This window comes from Ascaphus truei, chromosome 16 (genome assembly GCF_040206685.1).
Source record: "Ascaphus truei isolate aAscTru1 chromosome 16, aAscTru1.hap1, whole genome shotgun sequence".
Taxonomy (NCBI): Eukaryota; Metazoa; Chordata; class Amphibia; order Anura; family Ascaphidae; genus Ascaphus; species Ascaphus truei.
This window is the reverse complement of record NC_134498.1, coordinates 47,071,225-47,093,036: the sequence shown is the minus strand read 5'-3', so window position 1 is coordinate 47,093,036 and position 21,812 is coordinate 47,071,225. Positions and strand designations below refer to the sequence as shown.

General features: G+C 48.0%; 1 protein-coding gene across 1 annotated transcript in view; it reads left to right on the top strand.

Moving 5' to 3' along the window:
* Positions 1–20,758, top strand: part of GUCY2F (guanylate cyclase 2F, retinal) — a 34,635-nt gene extending 13,877 nt beyond the window's left edge. Inside the window, exons 7-19 of the mRNA XM_075573452.1 lie at positions 725–868; positions 1,918–1,998; positions 3,592–3,768; positions 4,669–4,825; positions 5,334–5,483; positions 7,732–7,880; positions 9,756–9,919; positions 11,524–11,716; positions 14,785–14,959; positions 17,717–17,815; positions 19,521–19,615; positions 20,453–20,538; positions 20,641–20,758. Coding sequence (XP_075429567.1) covers positions 725–868; positions 1,918–1,998; positions 3,592–3,768; positions 4,669–4,825; positions 5,334–5,483; positions 7,732–7,880; positions 9,756–9,919; positions 11,524–11,716; positions 14,785–14,959; positions 17,717–17,815; positions 19,521–19,615; positions 20,453–20,538; positions 20,641–20,728 — 1,758 coding nt within the window. The 3' untranslated portion in view covers positions 20,729–20,758. The remainder of the gene's footprint in view (positions 1–724; positions 869–1,917; positions 1,999–3,591; positions 3,769–4,668; positions 4,826–5,333; positions 5,484–7,731; positions 7,881–9,755; positions 9,920–11,523; positions 11,717–14,784; positions 14,960–17,716; positions 17,816–19,520; positions 19,616–20,452; positions 20,539–20,640) is intronic.
* The last annotated feature ends 1,054 nt before the right edge of the window (positions 20,759–21,812 follow it).

The following is a 21,812-nucleotide window of genomic DNA, read 5'->3' as shown; positions in this document are numbered from 1 at the left end:
AGTGTATGCATTATTTCTGCTTTTGCAGTAGCCAGTGAGCAATTTACAAATAAATATGTTTTCTTTTGAAAAAAGGACATGAAAAGTCAAATTTATATATATAAATTTCGTTAGCCACAGAACGGTATCATCTATTTATTTTTTGATTATTGAAGCTCGGCTAACACGGTACTGATACCTCTACATGTATATATATACATCTTGATTGAGCCACCTGTGCTGAAGCAGGCTCTTTGACTGCACCCCTGATTGAGCCACCTGTGCTGAGGCAGGGATATCCTGAAAACCTGACCGGGGGGGTGGGGAGGGGTCTTGAAGTCCGGAGTTGAGGACCCCCTATTCTACTATCTTATAGACAATGAAATACATGGCGTAACTCTGAGATGTATCTGCTTGTATTTTGCAGACGCCGTATTAATAAAATTAAGTTAGTTAGAGGACCTAACAAAATTCAGCACAGGTGACTCCGACTGAGCCTCTGATTGAGCCACCTGTGCTGAAGCTGGGATATCCTGAAAACCTGGCCTGTTGGGGGGGGTTGGCTTGAGGACTGAGTTGAGCCCCCCCCTTGTTGTAGAGTACAGTACTCCAAAGCAACGTGTCCTCAGATTACCAACGGATAGAATTAGTGGGGATTCACTTCTCCGCAGCTCCCCACACCGTGATGGCGGAGTGACCACGAGAGTTCTTCCTTTCTAACCGGTCCATGCCTTTCTCATTGTAGAAAATAAGCCTTGATGGCAGCCGGACGAGTGATAGCGGACAGGTGATGTCAGATACCAAGAGTGTGAAGTCACCTATGAAGTCAGGCTCAGTTAAGAGCCTTGTACCTGCTACCTATGAGAATTCCAATGTGGCAGTTTACGAGGTGAGTTCCCGGCGTCTTAACACCCCAAACAGAGCTACATCCTCCTTGTGTGTATTATTATGGGTGGACCCCCAATGACCTCGTTTGTCACGCTGTGTGAGATGTTGTGTCAAGACTTTTAATGCCCTTTTTATGGTATTCACTTCTTCAGGTTGGCGTGCCTTTGGGGTCTTCCTTCCACAAAACTGGAGCAAGGGGGGATGTTTGGGAAATCTGGTGCGGTTTTGTTGCACTAACCTTGATCAAACGTTGCAGCCGAGAGTTTTTGATAAATACACTCTTTCTCTTTTATAGACGATTCCGACATTTTTCTCAAAGCTTCTGAACTGATGCAAGGCGGGGGCAACAAAAATAAGGAAATCCATCCAAAATAAAACAGCTAATTTAAAGCAGTAGGGTTGTAGCTGATAATTCTGGTGCTGTTTTATTGCATCTGTAGTGCATGAGTTTTGCAACTGGAACAAATGTACAATTGACCCCTTTTATATGTTGGTAAAGGCGCAGAATGGAGTTTCGGCTTCAACCGGTAATCATACAATTAATGATGGGATCCCCCAGGCTCAGGATACAGAGCAAAGTGTCCCCTACACAGAGGTGCCCAACTCCAGTCCATAACCCCCTTTTGTGGATCAAGGCCTAAGGGGTTAAGACCGAGAGTCCCACTGTCTGTCCCTGGCCATGTGTGTAAATTGTATATTCAGTTTGGTATCACTATTGTTATATTAGTGTCAACTAGCAGCCATACTGCGATTTACATCCAGGGTTGGCCAACGCTAGTTCACAAGGGCCACCAACCGCTCAGTTTTTAAGGACATCCCTGCTTCAGCACAGGTGGTGCAGTCAAAGACTGAGACACTGATTAAGCCACCTGTGCTGAAGCAGGGATAGCCTTAAAAAACCTGACCTGTTGGTGGCCCTTCAGGACTGGAGTTGTTCGCGCCTGCGTTAGTAGGTGATCAAAAATGTATTTAGTTACCGAAAGAACCCAGGGGCCCATTTCGTGATTACTTTACGTTCCTTAGCGGTGATTTTTGATTATCTCTCCCCAGGGGGACTGGGTGTGGATGAAAAAGTTTCCTTTTGGAGATTTTGGAGACCTTAAGCCCGGAACAAGTGACGTGTTTGAAATGGTTTGTATTATGTGATCCGTTATTAATGGTTCCCTTTCTGTTCTGCACCATTTTGCACTTCAAGTCTCTACCCCTCTATGTATAGGAGCCCTGCTCTAACAGTATGGAGGTTACCAATGAAACTATGATAGTGCCGATTGGGGCACTGTGACACGGAAACTCTTATTGAAGTCCATTGGAGTTTCCCGGTGATACACTTCAGCTCTGCGAGCGCCCCGCCTCCCTGCTACTGAATCTGTACGTCTTTAATCATGGACGGGAAGTTCTTCGGAGCAGCGATTCCTCCTTCCAAATATTTACTTCCATCTTTGGGCATGATCACTCGGATGTATTATATCACTTCTGCAAAGGTCATTCAGACAGACAGACAGACAAACTGTACATGCAGACAGTACATGCAGAGAGACAAACATACAGACGGAGACAGACATACATACAATGCAACATTACTCCAATACCGCACACAGATGTGGAAATTCCGCATCATCTGTGAATACGTTTGTTTTGTAAAACGATACCCCAGCCTACAAGATGCAGCCACACCGTAATCTAACACGCGTCAGATTGTGACCCGTGCAACATTCCCATAAACATGAGACCGCTCTCATTACGATAGAATTGTCTTTTTTTCCTTCCGGTTCAGTTTTTATGTTTAATCTATAGTTGCACAAGAGAAACAGAACTCACAGACATGAGCTGTTTCAGTGACCACACATGCACACGCCATGCACACATGATAGAGTATGTGTCAATCTCTTGGCATGTAAACCAGCTGGTCCGAGTTGGTAATAATGATATTATCTGCCTCAGTAATCTGGCTTAAACTCTTACACTTCAAGCAGATGGAATATGAATGTAATCGGAATGATATACAGTATAATCCAGGGTCTGTATCTGAAGTATACAGCTGGGAATTGGGCAGAAACTTCCAGTACAGGGGGTTATCTGGGGGTTATCTATGAAACTGTGATAGTGCTGGGGAGGGTACTATCGCATCGACTCCAGTGGGAGCCTCCGTGCAATAATACCCCTACTGGCATTATCACAGTTTAATAAATACGCCCCTATGTATCAAGGTAAAGAAACGTTTTCGTTGCTGTTTGAAACGGCATCGCACGTCATAAACTCTTTGCTCAAGCATCTTGTATTTGTTGAACTGTTCTTCGGAAGATCTTACACAGCGCCAAAGACCTTGTGGCTCTAAGAGCAGTGGACACAATGATGCAGAAACAAAGAACACGTGCCTATAATATGTGTGTTTTATAACCACCTATTTACAAACCATAGGATGAAACACATGGGCTTCTAAGGCAACTTATAGCGCCGGCGACGGAGACGCGACGGTGACGTCAGGCTGCGGTCGCTGGAAAAATCAAATTGAGATGACTTCCTGCGATCGCGACCAATCCGTCGCGTTGTGCTTACTATAAGCGCGCGCGCGACGGCGGCAATGCATTTGTTTTGACGCGCAGCCTAATGGAGAAGTGCTTTGATACATGGATGCTACTAGCCTCTCTTAGCACCGACATAGCCACAAAGTAGCCGTGAGCCACAAACCCCAGTGATTACTGTTTGCTCTCCTCTTTTACGCAGATGAAAGACATGCGCCATGAGAACATTAACCCTTTCCTCGGGTTCTTCCACGACTGCGGCGTCTTCGCCATCGTTACAGAGTTCTGTTCCAGGGGCAGCCTGGAGGATCTCCTCCGAAATGCAGATGTGAAACTCGACTGGATGTTTAAATCGTCCCTTCTGTTGGATCTCATAAAGGTAAAACAGTGGAAGGGACGGCACGGAGGAGGGTTCCTGAGTGTGACGGAACATATCGATGGGAACCTTGGCTTTTAGAATGTTATGTTTGCCAGGTCAATTGAGTCTGTGGGTGTGTGTGTATGTATATATTCCAGAGACAAGCCACTCACGTATTTGTAGGTTAGGTTTATCTGGGATGCATACCCTCCTAGTGTCAGCAAAGCATCACATAGATATGAGAAAAACAGGACAGGCACTCCAAAGTCTTCATAAAGGCCCCATTAGGTCCCAAGGCTCAACAAAGTATCCGGCCGCTCCTCCTTCTCTTACCGTGCACCCCAAAACTGGAACAACCTACCAGAGACTCTCACATCCACCACCAGTCTAAGTTCTTTCAAATCTAAGGCTGTCTCACATTTTAATCTGGTCTGTAACTGTTTCATACGCCCATAACATATTTTCTTTAACTGTGCATGCAATGTCTTGTATATAATGTATACCCTGCTCATTATGTAACTGTATTTGTAAACATGTATTATTTGTCTTAACTCTGTGCCCAGGACATACTTGAAAATGAGAGGTAACTCTCAATGTATTACTTCCTGGTAAAATATTTTATAAATAAATAAATAGGAGCCGAAACGTGGAGAATACATTTCACCCTTTTGGACTTTGGAGTGCCTGTATCATTGAACCACATGATATTGGTATTGAATCAGATAGGCTGCCCTATAAATAGCGTAAGACATATGGAACAGAAATGTGTCTGTGTCAAGGTAAAGCCAGGACTCTGCAACCGCTTTCACAAACAGAGACAGAAATGGGCAGGTGAGGGAGAATGTTAGATGGCCGTTGTGAGGCCGGACATTGGGTGTTGGAGATAATTGAGTTATTTCTCTTTTCATACACTCTGCACAGGGCATGAAATACCTGCACCACAGGAAATTTATCCACGGGAGGCTGAAGTCTCGGAACTGTGTGGTGGACGGGCGCTTTGTCTTAAAAGTGACTGATTATGGTTACAATGAAATTCTGCTAACACAAAGAATCCCACATGAAGACCTATACGCGCACGGTAAACCTAACCCTAATATCCTACATTGGACCCTAAACCCTTGATTCCAACACCCTGATAAGCTAACTTTAACCATAACCCTAATATCCAAACTCTGACCCTCATTACACGCATCAAACATTATCCATTCTAACACTTGCAGGAAAGAGTTAACAATGGTCCATTCACATGTCTTTACATACAGTGATCTGGACAGCACTGAGGGATGTTGGTGCATAGTTGGGTCCTTGTAGACATCAGCACAGATGTGTAAAGTTAGCCCCTTACTTTTTTCTATTGTTTTCCCGGCTGTAGCAAAAAATGTGTTTCTGACCCTTAAAGAATTTCACGTAAATGGCGCATTTAGTGAGGTTTTAAGCTTGCACCCCTTGTTTCGAGACTTTCTTATGGGCCACAAGATAAAGTGCATTGAACACATTAGCCTATAATTGCAGTGCCATTAGCAGAAATAGCAAAAGGGGATAAACATCTGTTCAGCATTTTAATATTCTCTTTATCACTCTGGTAGAGCTCCTGTGGACTGCGCCAGAGCTGCTGAGGGACGTCCACGCAGCGCTGCACGGCTCTTTCACTGGAGATGTGTATAGCTTCTCCATCATTATGCAGGAGGTAGTGGTCCGTGGGCCACCGTATTGCACCTCGGAACAGTCCGCAGAAGGTGAGAACCAAGCTCTGTGGATGAAACGTGATGTTGGATCTGATTATCACGAAGTATTTGCAACCTAAGGCCGCGCTTATAGTGCCGGTGGTGCGACGTCGCTCCAAAACAAACACATTGCCGCTGCCGCTTGCGCTTATAGTGGAAGCCGGTGTCACGGTAACTTTATGACAAGCTATAATATACACCAAAAATACCTGGGTTGAACTGAACACGACTGAGATATAAATAAATATAGTTTATTCCTTGAAAAAGTGAACACACATGATATACAAATAACAGACAAAATATAGACACTTACTTAAAGGTTTGGACAAGAAAGCCATCAGGATACAGGATGGGCCATTTCTTCCATAATTCAGGTTCCGATGTAGACATCACGAAAATACATGAAGACACAGAGTATAGGCTGGGGCTCGTTTATATGCAATCTCCAGTCTATACCTTACTATTGAGTGTAGGCCATTGGAGAACAATTACCTGCACCCAATCTCTCCTTGCCACCTCACCTGAGGGCACTGTAATACCTGCCCACTGGGTGGGTATTATTCTAATCAGGGGGCTTATTTCCTCAGCCCCCCCCTCCCACACTTGCTCAGCCTTAAATACAGTTATTTCCCATTGAACACAACCTAAATCAAACCCCTGTCATAAATCAGTGGGGAGGTTGACAGTCTTACCTCAGAGTAAAACTCCTCCCACCCCAGGACGTTTAAAAACTGCTTTTCCTATCTAAATAACTTCATAACTTCAGTTCAGTAATACTTACTGGCACACAAGACATATTAATACATTCCGGCACGCATGACGCTCCCAATGAGACTAAATATTACCGTGTAATACTAAAATTAAGAGAGATATTAATATCTGTCTCTTAGTACCTGCTAGACATCATGTGTCTGTATTCATTATTTGCGACTCGGTCCCACGGATACACACATGTAACTTTTAGCATGTTCAGCCGAGGACATCTCATTATATTCTTATATTTAATAAGGTCATTCTGATATCTCCTTCTGTAGCCGCACCCCTGGCCCCCATAAAACCCAGTGTCAAGAAATGCTTTGAAGCTGGGCCTCCTGTGTAGAGAACGTTTGCCACAGGTGCTATATTTCACACCCAAAGCTCCAGACATGAGCCTAGCTGTCTCTACCAGCAATACACAGTTGGTTGCTGAAGCAGGGTAAAAACACCTTACTGAACCGCAGTCCAGTTAACCCCTTGCTTCCCACGTGAGAGCACGGGGTGGCCAAATGGGGTGTAACCCCTTCAATACCGGGCCAAAACCCCCCTCCCATGACAGCCGGCAAAATGTGATTTTTTTTCAAGGGCAGTCACGTGACGGCCCTTGAACAAATAAAATTGCCGGAATCCCGCGACCCCGCCGCCCAGCGAAACATAAGATTTGCCGGTGGCGATGGCGACGGGTGACGTCACCCGCCGTGTGGCGGTCGCCATCGACGGCACTATAGGCACAGCCTAAGTCCATGTAACTGCGCGATTCCACACCATGATTTTTGAACCTCATCCCCATTCCTCCTTGTTTTCAATGATCTGACATCTCTATGGTAAATGTGAACTAAAGAACCAGTCGTTGCATGCAGTCTCATGACATGGAGTTGTTTGCAATACTGACCTCATAAATATAACAATATTGCTACACACATCCTCCATACAGAGGTCATATGTAGGACAGGAATTCAGTCTGGGAACATTATGGCCAGACAAATAATAATACAGTAGAGATGATAACTTTATTTTATTGAGTTTTAAAGGTCAGCTTTTCAGAGCCATACATTTCCTTTCTTTGGGTGTGTGCTGATGAATGGAAGAAATGAATATTCATCCATAAATGTCCAGATTGGCCTCTCCGAGCTTCAGAAGATCTATCCAGTGATCATAGCCTAAGTGCCACCATGTGTCAGCTCCAAGCCAGGACACGTGGGAGGCCATTGACGGAGATCTTCCACTGACCTGCCTTGGTATTTATTTATAAAATATTTTACCAGGAAGTAATACACTGAGAGTTACCTCTCGTTTTCAAGTATGTCCTGGGCACAGAGTTAAGACGAATAATACATGTTTACAAATACAGTTACATAATGAGCAGGGTATACATTATATACAAGACATTGCATGCACAGTATGAGGGGAAATGGATGGACGGCCATGCATTTGTTTGAGATCAGTACAGATAAGCTGCATTGAAAATACAACAATAACAAACCTGTCCTTCTCTGCTTTACAGAACTCATCCAGGAGATAAAGAAACCCCCCCCGCTGTGCCGCCCCTTTGTATCTCCCGACCATGCCCCCATGGAGTGCATTGTACTCATGAAGCAGTGTTGGAATGAGGATCCAGACAGACGCCCGACCTTCGATGAAATATTCGATCAAGTGAGCGGCCTGGTTTATTAACACCTGGCAGAGGTGGTAACATTACCTGCCTTACTCTTACCTCATTGTCTGTCAGTGCTAAGCTACAAGACATTTGATGGCTCATTCATGTCAATGGCCATCATTTGACTTATGACCTTGCACTGCTAAGTGAATATGGGCCTACGTTTCTTCTTCGTACCTATAACCAGCTTCATAGTATAAGTCGAGTCCAATGTGGATTTAATGAAGAACAAGGTATATGTGATGCTCTAAAATTGTAACCAGTTCCTTAAGTGGAATATCCAAATACATAAATCCACAATGGGTTAATCCAAGAAGCGATGGAGTGCCCCCAATAAGGTTGAATTAGAACTGGTGGGGATAAATGTGCTAGTGGAGTCGGCCTGACATCCACAACCATAAACACATAATGACACCCAACCAGTATAATAATAAAGGGACAATGTCCGTAGTAGACAGGAGTAAATAAGGCACTGCGGCACTTTACCTGCACTGTCCAAGGGGCACTCTTGTCGTCAACGGCGTGCAATCCATCCGTAATGGGTACAGGAAGATAGAGAGCGTAGACAGAGCACAGCCAGGGATATCCTGTATATTCCGTCCAGGAAGAAGAAAAAAGGCCAGGCCACTCCAGAAGTAACAAAAACGAACTGACTTATTGCATGCTGGACATACAGCAAAAAAGGACTAAGTGAACGCACCTACGCGTTTCGTACACGGGGTACTTTATCAAGGTCCTTGATAAAGTACCCCGTGTACGAAACGCGTAGGTGCGTTCACTTAGTCCTTTTTTGCTGTATGTCCAGCATGCAATAAATCAGTTCGTTTTTGTTACTTCCCAATGTGGATTTAACAGCTGTCTTTTTGAGGGTTTGCCGGCTGTATATGACAAAGATAGTATTTATAACGTACAGGAAACCAGATGATTTGGGAGCATAATAAGTGAGTCAGATCCACAATACTGAACGAGAACGGTACCCAGGTCTGTCGGTGTATGTCCTGAACTCTTATGTGGTGCTATACGCTGTGTATTTGTGACAGTGCTCATCTGTAACAGGCGGCTGACCCGCAGGGCTGAGACAGGATATGGGAACTGACCACGGGCCTAGGGACTGAGCCCTGATGGAGGAGAATATGTGGGTCACAAGCCAGGGTCGGGGTGAAGGTGCGGCAGCGTAGTCAGGGTCACGGTTCCAAGGTCAGGACAGGAGACAGGCAAGTGGAGTCCAATTACAGGCAGAGGTTCGGCAAAGTCTAACAGGATTACCAGACGTGTTCCGAGAGTATAAGGATCAGACACCTAGGTCGGACATGGGCCAGCTAGAAATGGCTTCCTTATATAGTCCAGGAACAGCTGCAGCCAATTACAACCTTCATCCAGGTTGAGGGTGGAATAAAGCCACTTCGGCCATCTTGGCTGAGGGTGAAATGACTTTAGATATCGGTCATCTTGGCGGCGGCAATGAATTCAGGGATGTGTTGGTGCCGAAGGGGAATGGCCACAACCGCAAACTATGACAGTAGACTTAGTAGACACTAGACAGAAGACTAAAGCTATAGGAAAATCAGTAGTAAAATGAGCTTAAGAAAGCTACACGTTGCCCCCCCAACCCTCCCCCCCCCCCATTGTACCGAGCTGGGGTATATGCTGGTGCTTTACAAATAAATAATAATAATAATAACACTATGCACTCCATGTGCTCATGTACATTTTCACACAATCTGAATAGTTGTAGTTTTTGGGAACTCTTTTGTGAGACGCCGGGTGCCCTCCAATGATTATGTTCTGTCTTCCCCAATGCAGAAGGTTGACGGGGGATTTGGTACCTGGAACCTATTTTTTTAAAACATTCATTTTGCTGACGTTTGCAGTTTAAAAACATCAACAAAGGGAAGAAGACGAACATCATTGATTCCATGCTGCGAATGCTGGAACAATACTCCAGTAACCTGGAGGATTTAATCCGGGAACGAACAGAGGAGCTCGAGATCGAAAAACAGAAAACGGAAAAGCTCTTAACACAAATGTTACCCCGGTAAGTGAATGGCGTATTCATCCAAACACGGGGGTAGACCCAGCACTGGGGAAGGGCGAAACTGTCACAGTCCTTTCCGCGGTGCAGAAGCCGTTGATGGATTATTCCAGTTTCAATCCGTGCAGATTAATCCAAAATTGCCACTGGATACAATCCGCGGATTGGATTGCTGAATCCATGGATGAGATTCTTAAATTCCAGCGGATCCGCGGATCGTTGGTGATAAAAAAAAAATATATTTTTTTTTTGAGATTGATTTGCCGAAATCCGCGGACCAAATCCGCAAAAGAAAAATCGCCCATCTCTACCCTGCACTCAGCACCAGTTCTACTGGGAAGGTCCGTTTTTATACGTAAAGAAATCAGGTGCATTAAATGGATATTTCTCTCGGTATCACTCGCGGACCAACTTTTCAATGGGAAATCGCAGCTAGAACCAAAGTGACCCAACTGCAGTGATCGGTTTAATGGGTTAAAATGTATACGTATATTAAATCACTTTTGAAAGTTTGAACATTTTTATTTCATCATACCTGTTAGATTGTAAGCTCTTCAGGACAGGGATTTCCCTTCCTATTGTCTGATTTTGATGCGCTGATTGTATTATTATAATTCCCTGTGCTGTATTCTTTGTGAAGCGCTGAGTACACTTTTGGCGCTATATAAATAAATACATACAATACAATTCAATTTATAGTGAGGATATTTGTTTTTGCAACTCTAATGATATCATAATTTAGTTTTATGCATGTTCCTCCCATGTCAGAGAGAGCAACTGCAGCAAAGACTTAGCATGCAGTAAGACAAGCGCAGGTCAGAGGAGAAGTCAAACAACTCTTAATTAACCAAGACAATGTGCAACAATTCTTATACTTTGTCTAATTAATTTTTTAGTCAACATTAATTAACCCATTAAACAGAACACTAACCCTAATTCACATTGTCCAACATGGAATAGCACAGAGGTGGCCAACTCCAGCCCTCAAGGGCCACCAACAGGTCAGGTTTTAAGGATACCCCTGGAATAGCATATTTGGAAGCAGCTGACAGCAGCTTTCAAAACCAAGAGGACATCTCAGTCCATACTCCTATCAGATATTAGAAGTGGAACACGGGAAGCCCAAGAACCCTTCCCCCGTATTCGCTATAGTGAGAAGCGGGGTAGCCCACACTCACTTCTCACTACAGGGAATAGTGGACAAAGGCCCCTATTAGATATAAGAAACTGCTTCCCAGTACTGGGGGAGAAATCAGCGCCATTAAAAAAACCCAAGGACTAACTTCTTCTCCAGCACTGACAAGATGGCTTCACTTGATATTGTACATAGAGGAATAAAGAGTGGCGAACCTTTCTCAAGTGAACCCAAACGTCAATCACTGCTCAACAAACCCACTTTTTATTAAGGAAGACCATCGGAGTGCCGCTCTTTGTTCTTCTATGTACCTTGGACTTCTGCGGGGTTTGTACCGAGCTCCGTACGCGGTTCACTTGATATTGGGGGCAAAGAGAGTAGGTAACTCAGCCCTTTCAGTAGCTAGGTGTACGTAGAGTACTTTGGCTATATAACGCCGGATCGCTGCTCATGCCGCCTGCTTGTTTTTCAGGTCAGTGGCAGAAGCTCTGAAGATGGGCTGCACGGTGGAACCGGAGGGTTTTGACGAGGTGACTTTGTACTTCAGTGATATCGTGGGCTTCACCAGCATATCGGCCATGAGTGAGCCCATTGAGGTGGTGGATCTTCTCAACGACCTGTACACTTTGTTTGACGCGGTGATAGGAAATCACGATGTCTATAAGGTGAGTCCTAATGATGGCATTGCGTCCCTGCAGCACATGGGCCAGCAGGAGACCGTTTGGCTTCATCGTTAGAAAGTGACCCATAATGCAGCAGGAACGAGTACGATGAAATGACCTGCTTAAGGACACAACCTGTCTGTGGTCCTTCGGGTTTGCATTCATTGCGAATCAATATATTATTCTGCAGGATTGCACCATCCAAGCGTCTCTTTCGTTTGCTCGGGAATTAGTTATTTTTTTATATATATTTTTTTTCCTACGAGTGCAGTTTGTTTATCGCAGATCAATTTATGTCGTATTTCAAAAAAATGTAAGTGCAATCAAGGTTCCAAATGAATACCCTAAGCCAGGGGTGGCTAACTCCAGTCCTCAAGACCCTCCCAACAGGTTAGGTTTTCAGGATGTCCCTGGTTCAGCACAGGTGGCTCAAGAGCCACTGATTGAGCCACCTGTGCTGAAGCAGGGACTGATTGAACCACCTGTGCTGAAGCTGGGATTGATTCTCACCTGTGCTGAAGCTGGAACTGATAGAGCCACCGGTGCTGAAGCTGGGATAGCCTTAAAATCTGACCTGTTTGGGGGTCTTGAAGTCTGGAGTTGAAAACCCCTGCATTAACCACTTCCGTTCTGAAAAGGGTCTGCAACCCATGCAGATCATTGCTGTGAAATACGTTTTTCTCCCACACCCCCCCCCCTGCCAGTAGGATGACTGATATAAATATTTTTTTCCTTAAATAACTCCTTTTAACAGGTTTTATTCCTTCATTTTTATTTGACGGAAGTTTTTCTTTAAATTATATTTTACATCACTTTTGTTTTATAGACGCATTAATAAAGGAGATTTCGGAGTTTCAGGTGGTCTTCGGTAGGAAAAACACAAAAGGGCACTGATAATAATAACCTTTATGTCCTGTATAGCCTGGTCACCCTGCGGCATCTTGTCCTGGCCACGATACGCTAATGGCTGTAACTGAAAAGTGCTGTGTCCAATAAAAATATCACCCTGTGACTGGAGAACATGCTAATCCCAGTCATATGATTGGAGCCAAACTCTTGTCCAATGAGATGGCTTCAATGCATACTGACTAAGGACTTTTGCTGGCTGTGTCACGTCTCCGTCCGTATCACATCTCCGGATGTGTCACGTTTCCGCCTGTGCCACGTCTCCGGCCGTGTCACGTCTCCGGCCGTGTCACGTCTCCGTCACATCTCCGGCTGTGTCACGTTTCCGCCTGTGTCACGCCTCCGGCCATGTCACATCTCCGGCCGTGTCACCTCTCCGGCCGTGTCACCTCTCCGGCCGTGTCACCTCTCCGGCCGTGTCACCTCTCCGGCCGTGTCACCTCTCCGGCCGTGTCACCTCTCCAGCCGTGTCACCTCTCCGGCCGTGTCACCTCTCCGGCCGTGTCACGCTTCCAGCCGTGTCACATCTCCGGCCGTGTCACGCCTCCAGCCGTGTCACATCTCCGGCCGTGTCACGTCTCCGGCCGTGTCACCTCTCCGGTCGTGTCACGTGTCCGGCCGTGTCACGTCTCCGGCCGTGTCACGTCTCCGGCCGTGTCACATCTCCGGCCGTGTCACATCTCCGGCCGTGTCACCTCTCCGGCCGTGTCACCTCTCCGGCCGTGTCACCTCTCCGGCCGTGTCACCTCTCCGGCCGTGTCACGTCTCCGGCCGTGTCACGTCTCCGGCCGTGTCACGTCTCCGGCCGTGTCACGTCTCCGGCCGTGTCACGTCTCCGGCCGTGTCACGTCTCCGGCCGTGTCACGTCTCCGGCCGTGTCACGTCTCCGGCCGTGTCACCTCTCCGGCCGTGTCACGTCTCCGGCCGTGTCACGTCTCCGGCCGTGTCACGTCTCCGGCCGTGTCACGTCTCCGGCCGTGTCACCTCTCCGGCCGTGTCACCTCTCCGGCCGTGTCACCTCTCCGGCCGTGTCACCTCTCCGGCCGTGTCACCTCTCCGGCCGTGTCACCTCTCCGGCCGTGTCACCTCTCCGGCCGTGTCACCTCTCCGGCCGTGTCACGCCTCCGGCCGTGTCACGTCTCCGGCCGTGTCACGTCTCCGGCCGTGTCACGCCTCCGGCCGTGTCACGCCTCCGGCCGTGTCACGTCTCCGGCCGTGTCACGTCTCCGGCCGTGTCACGTCTCCGGCCGTGTCACGTCTCCGGCCGTGTCACGTCTCCGGCCGTGTCACCTCTCCGGCCGTGTCACGTCTCCGGCCGTGTCACCTCTCCGGCCGTGTCACCTCTCCGGCCGTGTCACCTCTCCGGCCGTGTCACCTCTCCGGCCGTGTCACCTCTCCGGCCGTGTCACCTCTCCGGCCGTGTCACCTCTCCGGCCGTGTCACCTCTCCGGCCGTGTCACCTCTCCGGCCGTGTCACCTCTCCGGCCGTGTCACCTCTCCGGCCGTGTCACCTCTCCGGCCGTGTCACCTCTCCGGCCGTGTCACGTCTCCGGCCGTGTCACGTCTCCGGCCGTGTCACGTCTCCGGCCGTGTCACCTCTCCGGCCGTGTCACCTCTCCGGCCATGTCACCTCTCCAGCCGTGTCACCTCTCCGGTCGTGTCACGTGTCCGGCCGTGTCACCTCTCCGGCCGTGTCACGTCTCCGGCCGTGTCACGTCTCCGGCCGTGTCACCTCTCCGGCCGTGTCACCTCTCCGGCCGTGTCACGCCTCCGGCCATGTCACGTCTCCGGCCGTGTCACGTCTCCGGCCATGTCACGTCTCCGGCCATGTCACGTCTCCGGCCGTGTCACATCTCCGGCCGTGTCACGTCTCCGGCCGTGTCACGTCTCCGGCCGTGTCACGTCTCCGGCCATGTCACGTCTCCGGCCATGTCACGTCTCCGGCCGTGTCACATCTCCAGCCGTGTCACGTCTCCGGCCGTGTCACGTCTCTGGCCGTGTCACCTCTCCGGCCGTGTCACGTCTCTGGCCGTGTCACCTCTCCGGCCGTGTCACCTCTCCGGCCGTGTCACCTCTCCGGCCGTGTCACCTCTCCGGCCGTGTCACGTCGCCTGCCATTTGCTGCATTGATTTCCGACACTGTGCTTGGTTTTGTGCTGGGACAGGTGGAGACGATAGGAGACGCATACATGGTCGCCTCAGGTCTCCCGAAGAAGAATGGGAACAGACACGCCGCCGAAATCGCTAACATGTCTCTCGACATCCTCAGCTCGGTGGGGTCTTTCAAAATGAGGCACATGCCCGACGTCCCTGTTAAGATACGAATCGGCCTTCATTCAGGTAACAACCTGCAGCAGGCGCTGTCCTCACGGGGAAAGGGACATTTGTTTCTCTGGCCCCGGCTTACGTGGGGAAGAGAAGTGCGGGACACACAGTATAACAACACTTACTGGTAACACACATAAAGCAGTGATAGATCAGTAATGCTCTTACAGGAAACAAGATATCACCCAGATCCCAGGGTCCCGGCACTGGTCGAGATCCCCCTGCTCAGCGTCTGTCAGACACGTCTGTCCGAAGGCGTCAGAGCAGCTGGGGAAGCTGTTTGAATCCTCCACGTGGAAAAAGATGGTCGCCGTTCTCCGTATCCACACTCCGCCTGTTAGCGGAGGGGGCACCCGTGGTCACAAACTCACAGGAGGGGGGACGGCTATTGGTCTTAAATCACTTTGGGGAGTAATCTTTATCATACTCACACAACCAGTCCCAGGCTGAGCTCACACAGCCAGTCCCAGGCCGAGCTCACACAGCAAGTCCCAGGCTGAGCTCACACAGCCAGTCCCAGGCTGAGCTCACACAGCCAGTCCCAGGCTGAGCTCACACAGCCAGTCCCAGGCCGAGCTCACACAGCAAGTCCCAGGCTGAGCTCACACAGCCAGTCCCAGGCCGAGCTCACACAGCCAGTCCCAGGCTGAGCTCACACAGCCAGTCCCAGGCCGAGCTCACACAGCCAGTCCCAGGCTGAGCTGCACAGCCAGTCCCAGGCTGAGCTGCACAGCCAGTCCCAGGCTGAGCTCACACAGCCAGTCCCAGGCCGAGCTCACACAGCCAGTCCCAGGCCGAGCTCACACAGCCAGTCCCAGGCCGAGCTCACAGCCAGTCCCAGGCCGAGCTCACACAGCCAGTCCCAGGCTGAGCTCACACAGCCAGTCCCAGGCTTAGCTCACACAGCCAGTCCCAGACTGAGCTCACACAGCCAGTCCCAGGCCGAGCTCACACAGCCAGTCCCAGGCCGAGCTCACACAGCCAGTCCCAGGCTGAGCTCACAAATCCAGTCCCAGGCTGAGCTCACACAGCCAGTCCCAGGCTGAGCTCACACAGCCAGTCCCAGGCTGAGCTCACAGTGAGTCCCAGGCTGAGCTCACACAGCCAGTCCCAGGCTGAGCTCACAAGGCCAGTCCCAGGCTGAGCTCACACAGCCAGTCCCAGGCCGAGCTCACACAGCCAGTCCCAGGCTGAGCTCACACAGCCAGTCCCAGGCTGAGCTCACACAGCCAGTCCCAGGCCGAGCTCACACAGCCAGTCCCAGGCTGAGCTGCACAGCCAGTCCCAGGCTGAGCTCACACAGCCAGTCCCAGGCTGAGCTCACACCGCCAGTCCCAGGCTGAGCTCACACAGCCAGTCCCAGGCCGAGCTCACACAGCCAGTCCCAGGCCGAGCTCACACAGCCAGTCCCAGGCCGAGCTCACACAGCCAGTCCCAGGCCGAGCTCACACAGCCAGTCCCAGGCCGAGCTCACACAGCCAGTCCCAGGCCGAGCTCACACAGCCAGTCCCAGGCCAAGCTCACACAGCCAGTCCCAGGCTGAGCTCACACAGCCAGTCCCAGGCTGAGCTCACACCGCCAGTCCCAGGCTGAGCTCACACAGTCAGTCCCAGACTGAGCTCACACAGCCAGTCCCAGGCTGAGCTCACACAGCCAGTCCCAGGCCGAGCTCACACAGCCAGTCCCAGGCTGAGCTCACACAGCCAGTCCCAGGCCGAGCGGCACAGCCTGTCACAGGCCGAGCTCACACAGCCAGTCCCAGGCCGAGCGGCACAGTCAGTCCCAGGCTGAGCTCACACAGCCAGTCCCAGACTGAGCTCACACAGCCAGTCCCAGGCCGAGCTCACAGCCAGTCCCAGGCTGAGCTCACACAGCCAGTCCCAGGCCGAGCGGCACAGCCTGTCCCAGGCCGAGCTCACACAGCCAGTCCCAGGCCGAGCGGCACAGTCAGTCCCAGGCTGAGCTCACACAGCCAGTCCCAGACTGAGCTCACACAGCCAGTCCCAGACTGAGCTCACACAGCCAGTCCCAGGCCGAGCTCACAGCCAGTCCCAGGCTGAGCTCACACAGCCAGTCCCAGGCCGAGCGGCACCTTTCCTGTTGGAGGGTCTTGAGGATTGGAGTTGAACCTCTGCATTAACCCCTTCCGTGCTCGAGCATCAAATGGGGCAAATAAATTGTAAGCAACGTATCCATGTGATCAGTGTCCTTAGAGTCAGTCATTTATTAAAGTCACTTTGCTGTGAGAGTTTTACTTATCTATATCCTGTGAGAATTGAATATTTTTTTTTGTTTTTTCGGGTCCTGCACAATTCATTCTTATCGGATACATCTTGGGTTTAAAACGTTCTTTCTGTTAGCCGATGAAGGCATCACCGTAACTTTGTTAACCACCACCTAGCAGGGGTGCACAAACTGGGTGGGCGTGGAGATTTTCGGGGATTGGGGGAGGCGCGGCGCTTTCATACGTCCCGCGCTCTTCCCCACAACATTTAAATAAAACGCCGGGGTGTGCCAGGTCCCCGTATGCCTCTTACCTTCTCTCCGACGGCTTCTGGCGATGCGTCGCCATGGCAACGCGACGTCACGTGGTGCCGGAGGAAGGGTAAGGGAGGGCGCGAGCAGGGGGGGGGAGCAAACCAAAAAGTATGCGCACCCCTGAAATATAACATAGCAATGGGATTTGATAGTTCGGCCAACAAAATGGCTCTCTGCGCACGTGTAAACGCCAGGAGGATACGATGTTGTCTGAAGATTCCGCTCTTCCCCCAGGGCCGGTAGTTGCAGGTGTAGTCGGTCTCACTATGCCACGGTACTGCCTGTTTGGGGACACGGTGAACACGGCGTCTCGCATGGAATCAACGGGGTTACGTGAGTAAAAGAAAAGGGCCGGATAATCTGATTTTCGTTTGTAACACGTAACCACAGAATTAAACTGAAAACGGTCAATTCGGGTGCGCTTTGGAGAAATGTTCAATGTCTAGTTTATGTTGACATGGTAATAACAGTTAAAAGCATCTAAACAGGAAATGATATACAATATACTATGGAACTATACCCTGTGTTCAGAAAAAAAAAGGCACCGCTTTCGTTTTTTTCATTTTAATTGATATATTTTTCGCTCAGTCGCCATGAAAATTTGCACAATTGTAGGTCTGCCTGTAGATTGACACTCTATAAGAAGTACAGTGTAGACAATCTAAACTAAATTGATGTCACTGTATTAAGCCAACAAGTACCAGATACACTGTGGGAGGAACGTGTTCATTAAACGAGAAATAGGATTTGGTGTTCCTTTGTAGCTCTTCAATGTGTTAAACTGCTGTAATCTAATCTGGAACACTAAGATTACTATGAAGTTTGAGTTCAGAGTGTGTTTAAAATATGGTCTTCCTGCTGAAACGCCCGCAGACGGGAACGCCGCTGTCTGATTGGATAACGATAACGCGTTGATCCAGCGTCTCCCACTCCTGAACGATACGTTGTTTTCCGAATTCGTTTTTTCATCTTTTATCAGGAAATATTTTATGTCAGCACTTTGGGCCATAACTCTTGTTCTGTCTCAAGCATGCTTATCTTCTTCGCTAAACACCATTTTGTAACTATGCGCTTGATGAGGTCATCACGCCATCACCAATTCCAAAGAATATTTATTAGAATATCAAATACTTCTCAAAAGTAATTATCTACTGTGGCAGACCTATAATTGCTCAAATTTTCATGAAAATGCGATTTGTCTGCAAGATATGACAACAAATAAAACGGGTCCTGTTTTTTCTGAACATTATATTAATATTGATACATTTAATGGACATAGATTAAAAAAGATTTAAATGTAACAAATGTAAAACTGTGTTGATAAATAGTCCATATGTAGCTCAATCCATGCTTTCTAGAGACATTTTTTATGAGGATTTTCGGAGCTTGTAACCCTAAATAATTCGAATTCTCCCAGCTGTATTTGCAAAATGCCATTTACACAGCGTTACACTTGTTGGATTGGAAATAAACCCCAGAGAAAACATTATCTGTGCATATTCCTTATTTCATGTTTTAGAAAACACAAATTGAAAATAAAACCAAGCAATTCCCCAGAGAAATAAAGGAGAGCTGTAGTTACAGTTCACTTGGCCTCAATTGCAATTTATTTTAAGGAACACGAAAAAAAAAAAACCATTGCAGGTCCTTTCATCCTTTGGCTAGTTTCCTTATTGAAGTGTTTTAGTAAACTAGTTGCTTTAACATCATTAAGATCAGTTGGCTAAAGTAGCTTCAAAACTGGTTGATAGAGTGGATTTTGACCGGTCAGGAATTATTATTATTATTATCATCATTGTGTGATAGTGCCATCGAGCACTACTGTATGGTCCCATCCCAATCGGCACTATCACAAGGGAACTCACCTCCTGATGTGCACTATTGCACTTTAATAACCCTCTTTGTGCTGTAAGTCTCTTTGGCACTGCATGGGTTAGCGATCTCACTTTCAGGGCCTTTACAGGCGGTCTGAATCAGCTCCGCTAATGCCTCACGTGCAACCTCAAACCTGTCGGATAATGTCCCTTTCCCTTTCCAGCCTACCGAATTCACGTCAGCCAAAGTACCTTCAAAACACTGAGATCTTTAAACGAGGGATACCTGTTGGAATTGAGGGGGAAAGCTGAGCTGAAGGTAAGTGACGCTGTTTGGCTTTTTAACGCCAGCAAAACCGAAATGCACAATGTCAGAATGATGTGAATATGGAGCCCCCCTTTTCGTATAGATTGGAGAACACTTTATAAGTGGAACCATAACTGCCAAAATGAATAAGGGGGTAATTGCAGGGGGGATAGCACATGCAGACAGCACATCCACACTATCTTTAGTGGAAAAGAGATGACCAAATAATTGTACTGTATATTCTGGTGCTATTGGACATTTGGACATTTGGACAGTAGGGAAACTACTAGCTAAAACAGGGCAAGTCATTTGCAGAGATGGCCACTTGCTAGAGATGCAAAAGTAAGGTGCTGGTTCTCGACCCCCCAAAAATGACATTATATTGCTATTATATTAGACAACCGCTGACCTCACAGAGTGAGAATGGGGTGATGCCTATGAGGGCACGGATGGTACAAAATAAGTGAGACACTCTTTTAATATTTAAGACCCACTGGAGATCCCCTGTGACATGGCTGGTCTGATTGTAATCTCCTAAGGGTTCTGCTGCTTTATTAGAAAAAGGCCTTTCCCCTAAACCAGGAGTGGCCAACTCCAGTCCTCAAGGGCCACCAACAGGTCAGTTGACTGAGCCACTGATTGATCCACCTGTGCTGAAGCAGGGATATCATGAAAACCTCATCTGTTGCTGGCCCTTGAGTACTGCAGTTGGCCGCCCCTGCTCTAAACTCTAAATGTAGTAGGCTTGCTACATACGTATTGAAGGCTGCTTTGGTCCAGCTTTGGTGGAACGCCGGGCTCTTCCCCCGGCTCACGGTAATTATTTCCTTTGTCTTTTTTTTGGATAAGGGGAAAGGGACCGAAGAGACCTTCTGGCTGGTTGGAAAAGAAGGTTTTACAAAACCGTTACCGGTCCCCCCAGTGATCAAGTCAGGGTAAGCGGAGAGACCGATGCGGTCCTAGCGCAGGACATCCTCTCGCGGTCAGCGCGACCCCGGGCTTTCTTTATTACGTCACTATTTTGATATCTTTCGCAGGCAGATGGGTCATGGTATGCTGCAGGATGACATAACCGCTTTCAAAAGAAGAAAAGCAGAGAAACAACTTGCCAGGAAGAATGACTGAGGTAATGTTATGCATGAAAATGTATAACATTACATGCTTTGTGTCACAGGCTCAAGGCCTCTTCTCGTAGCATCCAATGGCACTTTCCTCTTAATTGCTTAGCAATTATCGGACGGTTCTGTTATTTATTTTAACCTTTGAAGCCAACGGTGCAGTTTAAAGAGGCAATCCAAGCAGCTTCCAAATGTAAAAAAAAATAATCTTATTTTTTTTTGTTTTAATATACGGCGCCTTTGATTACCTTTATTGAAAACGAATTACCTAAGCTGCCGATCAATTGGTTCTTTCGTGATCGATCAGCAAAATCCTGTTTCCCAGGGTTCACTAAATGGCCGCCTTTCAGTTTCAAATCAATCAGTCAGTGTAACACAGCAGCTACAATGTATCCTGATATTACTAAGGTAACATTATCTGTTGTTACAGTGTGCAGCTCAAACTGCTGGGAATATTGGCAACAAAGTATCACAAACAGGAAAGTGTTACAAAGATCTTGCACTGCTGGGGAGGTGGGATAAACCTGCTATATAAATCAAAGGATGCTCAGTATATTACAACTAATTAAAAATGGTATTAAGAGTGTAATTTTAAAATAAAAAAAAAGATAGTAAGTATCATCTAATACTACAAAACTGATTTATCTAATTTAAAAAAAAACACACGTATGAAATTGCTTGGATTGCCCCTTTAAACCTGACCGGTATCTATAAAGGATTTGCGTGTTTGCTAGAACGCGAGACCATCACGCAAATTGCTGGGCGCGCCAACAGCTTTGGCTTTAGGGGGCAGTGTAAGTATAACTCCAAATCCCAACGATGGAAAGCAGAAAGTAATGCGTGTTCGGGGACAAATGTACGCTGCATTATTCCGACCTCGTCTCAGTCTGAGAGGGGACTTTTGGCAGGAGGTGACAGCCCATCCTTTTGTGCCTTAGGTTTGGTATTTTTATATTGTGGTCGTAATTCAGCGGTCTGAGAGTACGGGAGCATGAGGTGCTTAAAGCGCCAGTTCCTAAAAAACATATCCTTTTGAAACAAACCGAAAAGTTCTGCTGTCTTGTGTGATCCCCCCCAAGTTATCTTGATTT